The 17000-nt window shown below is 41.4% G+C and overlaps 1 protein-coding gene across 1 annotated transcript in view; it reads right to left on the bottom strand.

Annotated features, from left to right (window-relative positions):
• Positions 1-247: 247 nt before the first annotated feature.
• Positions 248-17000, bottom strand: part of GPC6 (glypican 6) — a 1120836-nt gene continuing 1104083 nt past the window's right edge. The window contains exons 8-10 of the mRNA XM_014518541.1: positions 16616-16752; positions 2993-3168; positions 248-746 (exon numbers count right to left, since the gene is read on the bottom strand). Coding sequence (XP_014374027.1) covers positions 544-746; positions 2993-3168; positions 16616-16752 — 516 coding nt within the window. The 3' untranslated portion in view covers positions 248-543. The remainder of the gene's footprint in view (positions 747-2992; positions 3169-16615; positions 16753-17000) is intronic.

Here is a 17000-nt window from a genome sequence, read left to right as displayed (position 1 = left end):
TTAGAAAAAATTCGGACTTCCTCACAACAGTAATGATCATTTGATGACCCTATAGAAGCTCCTAAAGGAGGCCTGGCTGTCAGTAGAGAACTTTTGCATTTTTGTTCCTTTTTTGTCTTTTTTGTTGTTGTTCTTTGTTGAAAATGCAGCAGTCTTCGGTTTGGCCTGATTTAGAAGGAAAATTGTTCTCTTTGTTTGTTTCTTTTTTTTTTCTTTTTTGTTAAGGAAAAACATATACTGTAAGATCCCTTTACAGCTGCAGCATAAAAGAAAATGAAGCTCAGAAAGTCTCCTGTAATAAAGGTTTGAGAAAGAACGCTGAGTGACGTTGTCTTCAGACATTTCTGAAAAAAAGAGGAAGCAGTTCATTCTGGCACCTCGTACTCTTTGGGAAAACAAAAAGGAAAGTAGGTTGCAGTACTGCTCTCTTTTCATAGAAAACGGTAAGTATTTGTGGCACGGTCCTTTGTCCAAAAGTGTAAGAAAAGAAGAAAGTTGGCTGTTTTTGTAGCTAAAACACAGTCTCTCTGACCAGATCTAGGATTATCTCCATTGTTTCTGCAGTACAAGGATAATGCAGAGCATGAACAATGTAAGGAGTGACTGGCTAGATTGGGTTGCTGAAGAGTCCACTTCTCTTCTGTCTGAGTCAACAGGTGGAGCTTCAGTAGTGATGAAGTCAAACTCAGTAGGACAGATGTCATCAGTACAACCACTTCCACTTCCTGAGCCACTGGTTTCATCACCTAGCACAGGGAGGTGAGAAAAACAAACATAGGGATTGATTAAAACACTCATCCCACAGATCCGTTGTCTTGTCCTTCAAAAACAGCCAACGATCATAGGATTATCAGTGGGGTAAGCTCTAAATGTACTGGAAGGGTGATGAAGTAAGACTATTCCACAAATAATTAAGAATTTTTTTTCACTTTTTAACCTACATTTATGCTTTTTCTAATATATGTTTGCTCCTTTTAATTAGCCATTTTGTATGAGATAGGCTGTAAGCTGTGTGCCTGTGCTGCAAAACAAGCCAATATCATACTGAGCTATATTAATAGGAGTTTGCAAGTCAAGGGAAGTAATTTTTTTTTCTATTCAACTCTAGTGAGGCCTCACCAGGAGTGTTATATCCAGTTTTAGAAACCACACTTCAAGACAGAAGTGAACAAATTAGAAAAAATTGGTTCTCTCTGACAGAAAAAAAAAATCCCCAATTTATATTTATGTTATGTGTAAGTGGTATTTCATTTTAATCATGGAAAAATGTGGATTTTGGGTTACTATTTTAAACCCGAAAATTGGGGATTTTTTTTATCAGAGAAAACTAGGATCCCTGGTTATTGTTGCCCTCAGTCTTCTCTTCTACAGACTAAATTCTTCCAAAATTTTTTGTAAGTTATGTTTCCCAGACCTCTAATCATTTTTTTTGCTCTCTGATTGACTGATTTCATTTCTGTCTTGAAGTGTGGTGCCCAAAACTAGATATTATCAGAAAACCAGGATCCCTGTTAATGCCTGAAGGGTGATGATAAAGAGAATGCTGTATGGCTAAAACTGCAACAATAGAAATTTAAGTTGGAGGGAAGAACTTTCTAATTATGAGGATGGTTAATCAATGAAATAAATTACTTAGAGGGGGTGTGAAACTTTTGTAACTGGAAGTTTTTAAGAGTAGGTTAGACAAACACTTGTCCTGAATGATTCAGATAGGAATGACCTTGCCTTGAGCAGAGAGTTGAACTACTAGATGTCCTGAGGTCTCTTCTAGACCTATTTTTCTATTATTCTATTGAATCTGTCAATTATCTATCCAGATGTACATTTACCTTTGAAGCAACAAATGGCTTCTTCCTAGAAAATCCCAACCCTCTCTTGTGGTTGTTCATCAATGGCCTCTACAGTTGTTAAGGACTAGATTTTAATCTTTGATTAGCAAAAGGTAACTAAGGAAGTTCATTTCTGAGGGTCTGCTGCATCACATCTTAATGTAACAGGCACAGCTGTGATTCTACAGGGAAGAGCCTGATAAGGCAGGATCTTTAATGAGCTTGTTATCCAGCAAATTTTGAGAGGAAATAACAACACAGGAGTGATTTTAGCCCTTGCTTTCCTGGTAAAGCTGCATCAAATAAAACAATTGATTAAATTAATGAAAACTTCCTTGAATACACTTTTATTATGGTTTAACAGCAGCTAATTTTGGTTAGATTACAGCAGCTCCCAATAAATTTAAAATAATCTGAAAAGAACCCATTTAAAACCCAAATAGGTGGCTGCATCAGTTAAATCAACACCATTTAACCTATAACATTCAATGAAGACTTTAGGCTGAGGTGGTATAACATTGTTCTGTAGACAAGTCATTGTATTCTTTTTCTATTGCAATGCAGGGCTACGTAAAATAAACCATAATTAACAGATTAATATACTGAAGGAAAGATTCTATCATAGAATCATTTATGAATTTCTTTGGAAGATTTTTTTTTCTCTAAATCCAGTAGTGTAACTAGAGTGGGATGACTGGGGCACCAGTCCCAGGCAGGTGCTGACTATGAGTGGGCACTGGAATTACGCCCAGGAGCCTTTGCCAGCACAGCACCACATCAAGTGGTATATTGGGGTGGAGGGGAGTGGAAAATAGTGAGTGGAATAGAGCTTCCTTCATACTACCCCCTGAGGAGCCTTTGCTAGAGGAGGTACAGCCCTACACTCAGTATGCATGTATCATGGGAAAAGAGGGGAAGGAGAAAATGAGGCACCAGGATTATCTTGCAGGGAGCCCTGCCATGAGGCTACTGCTGCTGGAGCAGAGCTGATGCTGCTACAATAGTAGCAGTGGCAGTGGAAGCAGTAGCTCCAATGAGTAAGCCTTCCCTTTCCCCCACTCATGTCCTCCTTGTCTACAGTGGTTGGCATACCCCTGTGTCTCCCCACACTGCCTTGGGAGCTCAGTGAGATGGCTATGCATCTGACTAATTCAGTAGCTTACTTGTATCCTGGAAGTTCACATCATTCCCATTGTATGCATTCTTCAGTTTGTTTGTCATGACTCGTAGGGCCATGATTTGTTGACGAATGAAGGTGTCTGGCCTTGTGATGTCCACATCTACCTCTGGATTGTTGATCTGGTTGGTCAGCCCATCGTTCATAATCTCAGGTAGGTATCTATAGAAAAGAATGAACCACTGACTCAGTATATAACCAATGACTGCTGGGGTAGGGTAGGTAACCTTTTCCAGCTACAGGACAGAACAACCCAGCCCAGGTCAGAGGTGGGCAGGTGTAATTGACTCAGAACCATTATATAATTGACTCAGAATCATTGACTCACTCCTCTCAGAGATGAGAAATGTAGAGCAAAGTCCAGGCTAAGCAATTTGCTAATATTCACTGTCTTAAACATTTTCTATGTAGAAAAAAGCCTCAGTTAATTTATCAGTGTAACAGTTACCTTTTTTTAAAGAGGCTGGACACATGGAAAAAAGGAGCAGTTAGTCACATCTAACTCGCTAACTCTTCGCATCCGTATCAGGATATATTCTGCCTCTGAAAACCACAGTAAAGATTTATCAAGTCCTCAGCTAGTGTAAAACAAGTATTTCCCCCAAAATTTTCCTCGGTGAAGTACACAAGAGTCAGATACTGTTGTTCCCCTGTTACTAAAGCCACCAATTGCTGCTGGTTGCCACCACTTCCCCCACCACCCTGCACCAGCAGTTGCCATGTCTTGCCTAGGAACCTTTCATTCCTCCCCCACTCCTCAGAGGGTGTATCTCCCATGATTTGAGAAATGCTATATAAAAGAATGGAGTTCTTTTGAAGTTTGCTAATGTATAACAGAGAATCTAACCCTATTGATTTTTGTAGTTTTTTTAATGTTTTACCCCCTTGTTATGTAAAGATATTATACCCTTATGTAGGTAATTTGGAAAAAATTATAATGTGAATTTGGTCTGTAGGTTAAGTAAGCCATTATTATTTTTCCAGCCTTTCCCTCTCCAAGCTTTTTTATTGATCAGTGGACAACAGCAACTTCCTGCTTGTCATTCATGTTTCTAATGGAAGAGCCATCCTTGACTGGCACCTATTTGTAGTTTCTCGCATCCAGGCTACAAACATGTCTTACAAACTCTTTCTACATACCATCTATAAGAGATAGCCTTTCATATCCATCTGCAGAACTAAAACTTAAGCCCATGCCTTTATCATCTCATCTTTCTTACTGTTGCATGTTTTTCTCTCTTTTGTCTTGACAATTTTTTTTGCCCTGTTTGTATCCATTCAGAATGCTTCTGCAAAGATCATCTTATTCACCTCCTGGTTTGACTCATGCCATCCATCTCTCTGGTTCTTTCCAGTAGTTCTATCTGCTTATTCAAACATAAACTGCTTATCTTAACCTCTAAGTTCCTTCATAGCCCATTCCTATCTTCCCTATCATCTCTCATTGACTACTGAAATATCACCTCCCACCTCAAGTGATCCCAGTCTCCATAATCTAGCTGCTTCCTAACAAGTCAGCCCCCAGCCTGTAGCAGTGCATGAGATTGTTCTATCCTACATGCAGGACTTTGAACTTCTTATTGAACCCCATGAGATTTCTTTTGGTCCAATCCTTCGATTTGTTGAGATCTCTCTGAATCCTAGCCCTATGCTCAGCAAATCTACTATTCTTCCCAGCTTGGTGTCATCTGCAAATTTGCTGAGGATGCGCTTTATCTTATTTTCCAGGTCACTGATGAAAATATTGAGCAAAACCAGTTCCCAAGACCAATCCCTGGGGCACTCTATTTGATACTGGCTGCCAACTAGACATCAAACCATTGACTACTACCCTCTGAGCCTGATGATCCAGCCAGTTTTCTGTCTACCTTACAGTTATTCATCAAACCAACCCATACTTCCTTAGCTTGCTTGCAAGAATGCTGTGAGATGGTCAGACGTGACTTGCCCTTGGTGAATCCATGCTGACTGTTACTAATCACCTTCTTCTCCTCCAAGTGCTTAGAAATGGATTCCTTGAGGACCTGCTCCATGATTTTTCCAGGGACTGAGGTAAGGCTGATATGCCTGTAGTTCCCTGGATCCTCCTTCTTCCCTTTCTTTGCACTTTTCCAATTGTCTGGGAATCATGAGTTACCATGAGTTTTCAAAGATGATGGCCAGTGGCTCTGCAATCGCATCAGCCAACTACCTTAGCATCCTCAGGTATATCGCATCCAGCCCATGGACTTGTACACATCCAGCCTTTGTAAATAGTCCCTAACCTGTTCTTTTGCCACTATTGGCTTCTCACCTCCTTCCCAAACTGTGCTGCCAGGTGCAGTAGTCTGGGAGCTGACTTTGCCGTGAAGAGTGAAGTGAAAAAGGCATTGAGTACTTCAGCCTTTTTTTCCATTCTCTGTCACTAGACTGCCTCCCCATTTAGTAAAGGACCCACACTTTCCTTTATATGGCTGTGGTCCTAGGTGGCCCGCGATCTTGAGGGGGTGAGCCATGAGGAAATTGGGAAGGTTCTTCAAATACACAGCCTGTGATGTTTGCCTCTCTCCCACCATGCAGTGTTTCCTTGATATATATCAAGAGGTTAATGCAGGCTGGGTACTATCTTTCTTTACTGACTCAGTGGGTCTTCTTCATGGGGCTCCTCCTCCCCTTACACCCCACTCTTACCATGTCCAAACAGATGAAGATTGTCTGCGTCCTGATGATCACTGAAGTCAACCGACTGTTAGTGGTCCCTTGTAGTTGCAGCTTAGCTGCGTCACCTTCGGTCTGCAACCCAGTCAAATCTGGGCCATAGATAGTTTGTCTCTGGCTCTTTTGTAGTACCTGTCATTTAACTTTTAATCAGCCCACGCAAAGCCACAACAGCAGCAAATTTGAATCAATCTGATGCTTGAGTATAAACCAAACAATCCATCCTGAATCTCAGAAATCAGTGAATGCAAAATCAATTCGCCCTTCCACATGGGCTTATCAGTTTCTACTAATGGGTTCTCATAAAAGAACAGTCCAGAACCAAGGCAAACTCAAATCACTTTCCTCCTGGAGTTAGTTTTTCAATTCATAAGTAGTCCTTCCCTCAATTATGTGAATAAACAAAGCGTCTCTCCTTTGTTCCTTCTCCTTTTAACACAGTCCAGAAGGGAAAAGGATAAAGGAAAATCCATTCAGAAAACAAAAAACAAACAAAGCTTGGCTTGTAAAGAAAGGGGTATGGCCCCTTTAAGACTCACAGTTTGGAGCTGCTTTCTCACTTTCACTTTCTCCCTGCATCTCACTGTCTCTGCTGAGCCAGTTGGCTTCCCAGCCAGCTGAGTCCTGGGCCTGGTTAGGGGTCTTCTGACCCTTTCGTTCTGGACTCCTGGCCCTTCTCCAATGTCCTCTGCAGGAGAATGACAGTTCCAACTACTTCCAGTTCCCATCACCATCCTCTGCAGCTGCTCCCCCATGCTCTGTCCTTCTTCCAGGTCTGAAATGCCAACACCTGCATTCTTCCTTCCAATCCTGAAGGAGCAGGTGCTACAAAACCTTGGTGGCTGAGCCTTCTTCTCAGGTCTGCTTCCCCCTGCACCAGAGGTAAGTGTTGCTTCCTCCTCTCCCTCCCAGTTTTCCTCAGGTCCTCTTTGCTTCCCCTCACAAGTTTGAACATACTAAACAATATAAGACTGCTGGAAATAATCAGCTTCTTTTTCCTGATTATCCACTAGTACTGTAACAAGAGTTAACAAGGTTGTAATGAGGCTTTCTAGATACTTGCGGTCTATTCAGAAGTTAACGGTGGTGAAAAAACAGACGCACCTTCATAGCAGAGAAAATGGCAGACTGCAGGGTTATGAATCACTAAAGGCAGAAATTGAAGATAATATCTCAGAACAACCTGGAGGCAGCAGAACAGGAGCTCTGTGGCTTAGCTAAGCCCTAAGTTATATTTTACCTGAGCCTCTGGAGCAGCACATCCATTCATCAAATGTCTCCACAGCTGAAATACCTGGTGCGCATGCATTATTCTACTCCAGAGTAAAGCTGATGTAGTCAGACTGTGGGACAGCTGCCTTAAAAACAATTTTTTGGTTAGGCTACAGCTTTCCAGGAGCTCTGTTGTGATTCACCCAGTAATTGTTCACTGTGAGAATCATTTTGAAAATTCTGTTCCCACAAGGAAAAACAAATAAATAAAGTGTCCTTGCTACTTTTATCAGGACTGAAAGGAACCACCTGGCTCATCAAGTCCAATCCCCTCCATTTTTCAGGAAACCGTGTGATAGACATTGAGTCCAAGAGGGCAGAGGTATCCTGTCCCCTCTTACAAACACCAGAAGGCCACAAAGCACCTCTAGACTCTTACAACAAATTTAGCATATCTTGTTCAAAAAACTGAGGGCCTCAAAATTACCATGTACCAGGAAAAAAAAATAGGGGGAATGATTTTACCAGGAGAATGGGATTGAATGTAAGCTTTGTTAATGTTCTTATTGCTTAGACATCTCATCCAGTGCTGGATGAGAGGCCTTAATGTTCCTCTGGGTAGGGGAGTAGGAAGAAATTGGTGCAGACAGCTTGCAATTAAATTGCTGTTCAGAAAAACACTCATGAATGAAAGGTCCATCCAGTTCATGCTCCAAAGAAACAATATAGATTTTAAAAAGGAAGTCCCATCTCTAGTCTCCTATAGCAACAAAAACAGGGTAATCTTGCAATTTTGGTAAATAAGTCTTAACTGACGGAGGAGGAAACCTATCCCCAAGGAAATCTATCAAACTTCAAAATACTCCCAAAGTGACAAAAAGATTGAATCATGGCTGGGAATTCAAGGGGCTGCCCTCACTTCCTGAAAGTTTATTTCTTCCTCTGTGATTCTGCCTTTCTTTAACACCAAACAATGATCATGAAAGGAGTCTTCCTAGTGCCATAGCAGATGATATTAGGAACTATCAGATGAACTTCTGTAAGGGATAAACACCTCATGGTATTCAGAACAAAATGCAAAGCTCATTTCTTCTGTTTTGCCAGCTGTTCCATCTCCTGCACATGCACAGAGGCAAACAAACTACAAAATATAGCATACATTTCTCTTACAGGCTGTGAAAAAAGAAAGAAGGAGTCCTATTATAATGATTTTTAACTATGTGGAAAGCACACAGATTTTACAGCAGTAAAGGGTCCAGCAGACAGAGAGAGAGGTTACAAGGCTTTCAAATGACTAATTTATGTTTCATTTTATGCTTGATTTGTTTTGCCTTACGGTTAGGAATAAAAGTAGAAACTAGTATATATGATATACTTAATCCTCAGTAAATTCTCTGTATGAGAGTAGTGTGACTTCTTTGGGGAATTTATTACAATAAGAGCATCTTCCTGTATATATTCAATATAACATGAATAGCAAGGTTCAAATCCCATCTGGAGACCAAAGGAGATTAAGGGGACAAGTGGTTCTCATATGTTCAGTTGTGGAATTGGACTTGATGCTTTCTCTCTCTCTCCCACTACCCTCCAGAGAATTGAGTGATTCCAACCATAAATATTCATATAAGTTTAGTTTGTTGTGCTATGACTGATGAAAAATGAAAGATTTAAATAAATCATATGTAGGGAGGTAGTTCAAAGCTTATTTACCATAAGAAAGATGCACTTCAAACAAAAGTGCTGAAGATAAGAGCACAACAAGTTTATTGCAATGGATAGCTAAGGCCCCTGGTAGACATTGAAGTGATCAGACAGTTTGGATCTGAGGAATTTTATGCCTGATCCCAAAAACTGTAAGCACGCTGCCCCCATGGTTTCAGTGTCGAAGTGCATGCAGCTGGGCACGAGGGAGCCTGGGTCTTCAGCTGTCCTTGGTGAAGAACCAGCATCTGGCTGTACAGCATGGTTTTAAATATCATGTGTGTGGAGGGCAGAGGGGAATAGGTTCCCCATTTAAGGAACAGGGGCATTTAAAGCTGTATCACATTGCCTGATGTTGCATGCTGCATGTTCAAATTAAGGCATGAAACAAACAAACCACAAATCCATTCTACGTTAAATGTGGAACATCTTTGTGACTTGTTTACCATTTTATCATGCCATAAACTCCCCAAACATGTTGCATGTTGCAATGTATGGTGACATTAACATGTTAATCACACCATTACTGCAACATCTGTCAGTGGCCTAAGATTTCTTTCCAAAGTATAAAATATCAGTGCCTGTATAAATGCCTAGTTTCAGAGTGAGATAGATTTAACTGTTCAATGCCTACATTTAAAATTTGGTACCCAAAGGTAGAAATTGAAACCTAAATTTAAATGCCTAACTCAGCCTAAGATGCTCAAAATAATTAGGTAGGTCACTTCATATTGATTTAGCCCTGGTCTACATTAGAAGTTCTGCTGCTGAGCTGTTTTGGCTTTGATTTCACTCCCTAGCTGTTGTAACTCAAATAAGTGGTGCAATCCATGGTGCACATGGGACACAGCATGGCATGGTGGAGTGAGAGCTGAGGTGAGGGCTATCCATGCATGCAGTGTGTGTGTGGGGGGAACCACCTGTGTGTGCAGTATAATGTCTGCCTGTATACATGTGTAATGATGCAGGCAGTGGACAACTTGCACATGTGGTGCAGTTGGGGCTGGAGCAGTCTGGGGGCCTGTGGTTCACAGCAGGCCAGGCCCTGGGGCACATGTCACTGGTCTCTTAGGTGGAGGACAGCCCTGGTATAGGTCTATGGGTAAAAAGTCTCCTCCTGCCAGAAAAGCCCCATCAGAGGGACCAGCTGACTTACTGCTGCCACTACAGCAGAAGTGGCAACAGGCCCTGTAGGGTAGAGAAGATGTAGACCTGTTTTCAGTTTTCAGTATATGTATTTGAAAATTGAGCTACTGGGCTACAAGTTGCAGGAAACTTAAGCATTTATTTAGTTGTGCTTAAATTGGCTTTTAAGCACTTAAAGTTAATGTCTGCTAGACTCCCTTGCTGAATCAGGGCCCCAGTCTTCTAAGTACATGAATGAAAAATTTAGACAGCTACCATCATATTATCATCATACCGGTTCACCTGCTTTCTCTCTTGAATGAGAAAGGCTTAAAATTGTTAGCCTTCCTTTAAACCAAGGGTACAGACAGAGAAACATAAAACGTTGGGCTTTTTTGAGCAACAGGCTCTGAGTGACAGCCAAGCACATGTTCTGACAAAAGCATTTTGATGTGTGTGGGGTAGGGTCAAGTCATACAAAATTGGAAGCAGAGTCTAGGGACAAGTTTTGACAGCAAATCTGTGGCTGGCTGGGCAAACTTGTTCAACACAGCTGCTTTTGTTGCAGGTCTGGAAGCAGAGATACCCCTGTGTATTTTAAGCTTTGCTGCTTCTCTTGTAGTTAACCATTCCTTTTTTGTGCATGACAACAAGAAGAACTGTATTACTCTCATAAATACAAATAGATCAGGAAAGACTATCTTGGATCTGTGTTCATTCTTTTCTCTTCCAGAAAGGAATCCACTAGCTCAGACCCTCTGGGTAAGTTTGTATTGCAGTGCTGTTGATGTGCTATGTTAGGACTATGCTAAGGTAAGAGCTGCTCACGCTCTCTTCCTGGCATGCACCAAACGTGGAAATATGACAGAGACAGCTCTGGGGGCACCTCCTACAGGTACTTTCAAGCTCTCTGGAGAAGTCTTGTGAGCTCCTGGGTTGGGCCCCCACATGGAGTGGCTTCACTACTGCATTTCTGGGTTTGGCATATGGGGACAGAAGTAGGTGAATGGGGTATGCTTCAGTGCTTCCCATTCCCAGGAGCACTAAGATGAAGTATAGTGATGTTCTCTGATTACAATGGAGCTTTATATTACAGCTTCCTTTCTGCTATTTTGCTTCCTGCTCAGACTTGGTATAATTTACATTGTTTTCTAAAATATAAAACCATTTCTCCTTTCCTTTTTTGCCTTTCCACAGTTCTTGCTTGCATCAGCAGACACAATGGAAGTGCTTTTTGGTCCATCGTATGAAAGTCCCACATAAGCTTGTTTAAAACCACAATCTATTTTTTTTCATATGTTACTGATGTTCCAGAGTACTTTCTCTCTTTGCAAGTCTAAAAATGGCATTTGATTCTTTCCAGATCACTTATGGTGGATGTTAAATAAAAAGAGATGGATTTTCTACTTTTTGAATGACATCTAAATTAAAGGTCATTGTTCCCCATATTCTGCACCAGTTATTTATTGTAATGCTGGGGATTTCCACTCAGTAAGTGCTGTGGCTTTTACAGATGTCCAGATTTGTGAGGTAAGTAACACAAAAGACAGCAAAGGCTCTTGCTCAAGATAGATAGGCAAACAAACACTGCAGAAGTTGGAGTGCCACTGAAAGCTGACTTACTCGGTGAACCAGATCACCTCATATGACTCTTTTTGATCATTGGACATTCCCTGCAGGGATTAGCCACTTGCTTAACTGAGACAGAGTGCAAGGGGACACACAGAGAGAAACTGCGTTTCATTTGCCAATGCACTGGAAGGAAACTGTAGTGAAAAAATAAACTCAAGACCAATAGAATTTTTGTTTTGCCTGTTGAGAACTGGGTTTAACCATACTTTGGTCCTTCTTACACAATGCACTTTGAGCTGCACAAATGTTCACTGGTGTTAGGGCTAGCTCAAGTTTAGACAGTCACACCTAAAGGCTGAAAAGCTTCTCTGACTCCCCAACCTGCACAGCTGTGACTTGCTACTAGAGGGCTGGTGAGCCAGGACAGGCTTCTACCCCTGCTGTAGGTGGTGGGGGGTGTGTGTCAGAAATGGGTTGGAGGGGCAGGAACATGAAGCTGGGGGGTGGAGAGCTAATGGGATGAGGGTGGGTAATGAAATGGGATGTGGAAAGGAAACAGGGGTGGGGAGGGGTGGTGAAATGAAGGAAGTCAGCCCCTAAAGGATCAAATAAAAAGAAGTAAAAGCTAAAAAAGAAAAATAATTTGAAAATAAGGAAAGAGGAAATAAATTAAAGAAGGTCTCCTGTTTTAGTAAATTGGGATTGGGGTGTGGCGGGTGCTGGTCATGCTTCCTGGGGTGGCAGGGATGTGGGAGTGGTGAGGGAAGACCCTACCCTGGGAAGGAAGCCTCAGCTCATGGGGACCTGATCTTCCCCCCATCCTCCTAGACTTCCCTCCTGGACCTGCCCATGCCCTGTGATCTGACTAGCTGGGATGTACTGTATAGGCTGTTTGTACAGGGTTGCACCCTGAAGCTAGGAAGGTCAAACCTTGCAGGAGGCACAAAGAGGAAGTGGCTTGCTGTCAGGACTGTCCCCTGGTTAGTAGAGTTCAGGGGGTGGAAAGTTTGTCCACAGAAAACAGGAGGGTGGAGGAAGGGACACTGCACCCTGGGATGCTGGAGGACTGCAACTTGGGTGGCTTATCTGTGGGGAGTAGCCAAACGTGAATGGAACATGAGCTGGGTAACACAGACTGGAGAGAAACCTTCTCTGGAGTGGTCTATCTTTAAGCTGCCTAAAGTGTGCTTAAAGTTAAATTTCAGGTGTTAATGTGTGGGTAATCCAGGAATTAAGAGCTCCAGGATCTACTTAAAATTAATGTGTAACAAGGCCGTTTCTCAAATGGTGCTGAACAAGTAGCTTTGGCTACTTGCAATATTTGAACTCACTGAAGAAATCTATAAGCAGGAATTGGTAACTTAGTGCAGACAAGACATTAGTGACTTTCTTTCCCTGTTTTCTGCTCATCAGAAAACTAGATGCTCAGGGTAGTTAAGGCTGTTAAAAGGTTCCATACCAAACTCCCTGGGACTGGCCAGTGCCTGCTCCCACAGCTAAAGTGAATGGTAAAAAAGAGGAAAATTAAGTTTCAACCTGGTTGAGACCACCCTTGAACACATGCTACTTTTCTAATAATGATATTTGGATAGCTTAGTTTATATCTGTTAAAACTTTGTAACTTGGCATAATTAGCTCAGAAGCCTGAGACTTCTGTACATTTCATAGTGTTAGTTAAATGATGGGAGGAGCACTTGTCATTGAACATTCATTCACCTGCATATAGGGCAACTCTTTTTGATCACTGGACCAGGGTGCTGTCCACTGGGCCAGGTTTTAAAAAGTATTTGGGTGCTCCCCAATGGTTTTCACAGAGGTTAGAGTATGTCTATACCATGGCAACAGAGGGCTCAGCCTTGCCACCAGCAAAGTGAGCCCTGCTCCATGGCTCCACTGTGGTATTAACTCTGGAAAAGAAGCTGTGAGGTTAGCTTGGAGGGTGCTCCCCAAGCTGCTGCCTTCAGAAACTGGAAACCTGAGTGGGAATGGGCAGGCTTATTTACTTGGTAGCAAGACTGAGCACTCTGCTGCCACAGCATAGGCATCCCCATAGGCACCTTTAAAAGTCTGGCCCCAAGTCTCTTGCATTCATTCATAAGATATTAATTCTTCAAAAAAATATTGTGTATGTGTTTCTCTGATCATTGTGAATATGAGATGTGACAGGGAAGCCCTGCTGGGTACCCTTTTGAAGGGCACTAGGCTTGAAGTAGCTGTTCTTGGCTTTGATTTTGGTTAAAAGGGTTTTACAAAAAAAATGCTTCCATCCATCTCATCATAAATGTTTTCCCAGTGCTATACCATTCATCTGCCTCGCTCCTCCATCCTAACTTTGTATCTGACCTGATTAAATACCTTTTTCTAAATCAAGGATCAGCATTATGCCAAGTGCATCCTTCCAGAAATCCAAATGGATATTCTCATCGCTCGGTGCTTTATCTGTTAATTGGTGTCCTTGGATTAACCTATCAGATCTCTATTAATAAAACATGGAAGTAGAGGGATGGCAGGGGATTTTATAATCACAAGTGACCTTGGTGTAATGTTAATCCAAGGACACCTCTTTCAAAAGAAAGAATAACTTCTATTTTCTGTAATCTAGTTTTGTAACACTGATTTTCTGATATAAGCAACATTTAAAGAGTCCAAGTTGAAAAGTGCAAAGAGCATCTCAGTTCTAAATTTCTGTTTTCTTCCTCCACTAGCACCACAGACAACACTTTTTTTTGAAAAAACAGTTTCTCTTTTGTTATATTTCAGTGCTCACTGTCTAGGGAATGAGTTAGATGACCCGACTAGTCTTTTCTATCTCTAGCTTCTGTGATTCTCTCTGGAATTCAAAATGCATGCCTAAATTTACCACAAGGTAAAAAAAGGCCTAAGATGAGTAGAGGTTGCAGGGCAGAACATAGGCAGTAAGGAAACAAGACTTTAATTAACTAAAATGCCAGATTCTGCCACACTTGTTCATGCTGTCCAGTACGTTATTCTGAATATGCACTGGAATACATGCTTTTCTCTTTATGCTACAGTAATGAAGAATAGCCTTGCACCTAGTCAGCAGCCAATTTCATATTCACTGTTAAGCACATTTTCAATGATATTTGGAGTAATAGTTTTTGTTTTGTTGCAGGTGCAGACCAAAATAACAATGCTGTATCTCGGATGTATGACTGCTCTCTCTACCTGAAGCAATTACTGCATTACATTATTCAATGTGACTATAAATTTCCTTTGTGAATATATATGAAATATAAACTGGACAAAAGAAAGTTAATTGTTCCTACTGATGCTGTATTATTAGGAGACATTGCCAGTTATGATGCTGCATCCAACAAAATATATGCATTAAATTGACCAAGGACGGAGTGGATGGCAATCATGACAGGACAGACTTTCTCAGATGTCCCACAGCACTCAGCCCAGAAGGCACCGTGAAAATAATCAGGCTTCCTATGATGTAAACACTGCCAAAGGAAGACTGCAAGAGAATCACTTCTTTGAAACTCAGAAGAAGAAAAGCTATCTGGGCTTAGATAGACATATGCTACTTCTTAAAACTTAAGACAACATGAGGCCCTTAACTGCAGAGATGCTGGGACTAAAGGCAGCTGACAGACATCAGCTGTGCAGATGGTACAAGAGCTAGAATTATTTAGGGAAACCAAGAGGGATTTTAACAGGGTTGTATTGTTGTTCTTTTGAAAAGGATCAGCGTGTATCCCTTATTAACGTGGACTTTATGATGCAGCACACATTAGCCAGCTGTGAGGTCTGTCAATTTAACCAGCACAATACACCTGCTTGGGGCCATCATGTACAAAACATCGCTACAAGTATAACTATGATAGGAGAACTCTTTTTGTTATTACTTGTCAGACTATTACTTTAAGATGGACGTAGTAGTATAAAAATGTTCCTGATTTGTTCTGTTAGCTGCCTATCTCATATGTCATAGGATACTTAGGTAATGGGCCCAAGTGCCTGTGCACTGACTGACAGGTAACAATATTTATTCCTTTGGATAGATTTATTACAGTGCTTCTCAGGCTGGGGTCCACGGATCTATACATAAATCTATACTGACCTGTGAAGTGAACTCTGTTGATAATTCAGTGCCTGGGGTTTAAGACATTAGGAAGCGAGGTAGGTCTTTTGTGCAGTGCCCTGAACAGTAAAGAAGTTGGCTTACAGGGACTTATGCTTTGTTATTTGTTTTTCTTCATGTTTGTTTTTAAGACAAATAGCAGCCAATTTTGTGCATTCCACATTTGACAGGTTTGTTCTAATTTTCACCTACTAGCTGTTTCTAAGCATTGAGCACCTGAAACTGCATCACAGCAAGTAAGAAAAAAGCCTTTACGGGGCACCCTGAGCCTGTAACTTACCTCATGCCAGTAGTACTCACAGCTGTTACTGATCCAAACTGTAAGCTGACCAATCCAATGACCATTATCTTAACAATGAAACCTGGACCCCTCTTTCAGTTGTTCAGTACATCTGCAGAACTCCTGCCACTCTTACCAAATCTGCCTGTAACAGCCCCATCATAACCTGATCCAAGCTGGCTTCAAATGTGAAAGTTAGAGAAAATTTGCTGAAAAAGAGAAGGAGATGCTCATGGTTTCTGGGATAACAGGGCATAAGGTCAGGCCTTCCAAGTGAGATGACTGAGAACGTTTCATTTATTTTATACGTATTTTGCAGTTTTACTCAACAAATAACCCAAAGGATTGCCAGTAAATAGTAAAAAGAGCTGAAATTCCAATTTCTGCTTTATCCCAGTAGGAGATCCCAAGAGTAAATTGCTTCACAATCCATCAGCCACTATACAGGAACACTATACAGAGCTAAAGTGCTCTTTGAGATTGCAGAGTAAATTATCCACCTGGAATCAAACCAGTAAGCAGTCTCCATGTTCAAATCCTAACAGGCCATGCAAATTCAAAATGGCTTATGCTCTAGATTTAATGGCATCTTGAAGATAGGTACTTCCAGTTTCTAGCTATGCTGGGACAATTAATTGTTTCTTTCTTTTCCTATTACACTTTTCTAAATGGTTTTGTAAGTAACCCTGAAACATAGAAACAGCCAACTGTTTCAAGTCCTGAAGTGGAATGAGAGCTGTAACTAGGTGCTTGAGTGCCCTTGGCAGTAACTCTACATGGGACAGTTAAGTGTCAGTGGCAGCAGCTACTGCTATTTTTGTGCCCTCTTCAGGGCTGGTGCCACAATCACTCCCCCATCATGATGCTGCTGAGTGGAACCAGAAGAGCAGTATGAGGGTAGCAGCCCTTCTCACCTTGCTTTGGTATGCCCATTCCAGCAGTCCTCTTCATTTGATGAGCCAGCTGTTACTCTCTCATCTTTGCAGATGGTGTATGGTAAAGTTGACCAGAACTTTTTGGAAAGCTTCAGTTTTTCTTTAATGTCTGTTACCTAATCAAGAGGAAAAAAGAGGGCCACTTGGTTAAAGAGGACAGCCATCTTCATTGTAATTTTTAAGAAAAGAGTGTTTAATTATACATAAGATGATGGGAGAGGTTAAAGGGTCAATGGTGCTTAATGCTGAATTCCTATGTATGTGAAAAAGGCATAGCACAGTTGGGTTTGGTGAGCATAATAATCTGAGTCACTATTATTTCACTCTTCCTCCTCCAAGATGTTATCAAATAAAAAAGCAAAGG

The sequence above is a fragment of the Alligator sinensis genome, unplaced genomic scaffold (assembly GCF_000455745.1).
Source record: "Alligator sinensis unplaced genomic scaffold, ASM45574v1 scaffold740_1, whole genome shotgun sequence".
NCBI classification, from domain to species: Eukaryota; Metazoa; Chordata; order Crocodylia; family Alligatoridae; genus Alligator; species Alligator sinensis.
The sequence above is the reverse complement of the archived record's forward strand: the minus strand, read 5'-3'. Positions and strand labels throughout refer to the sequence as shown.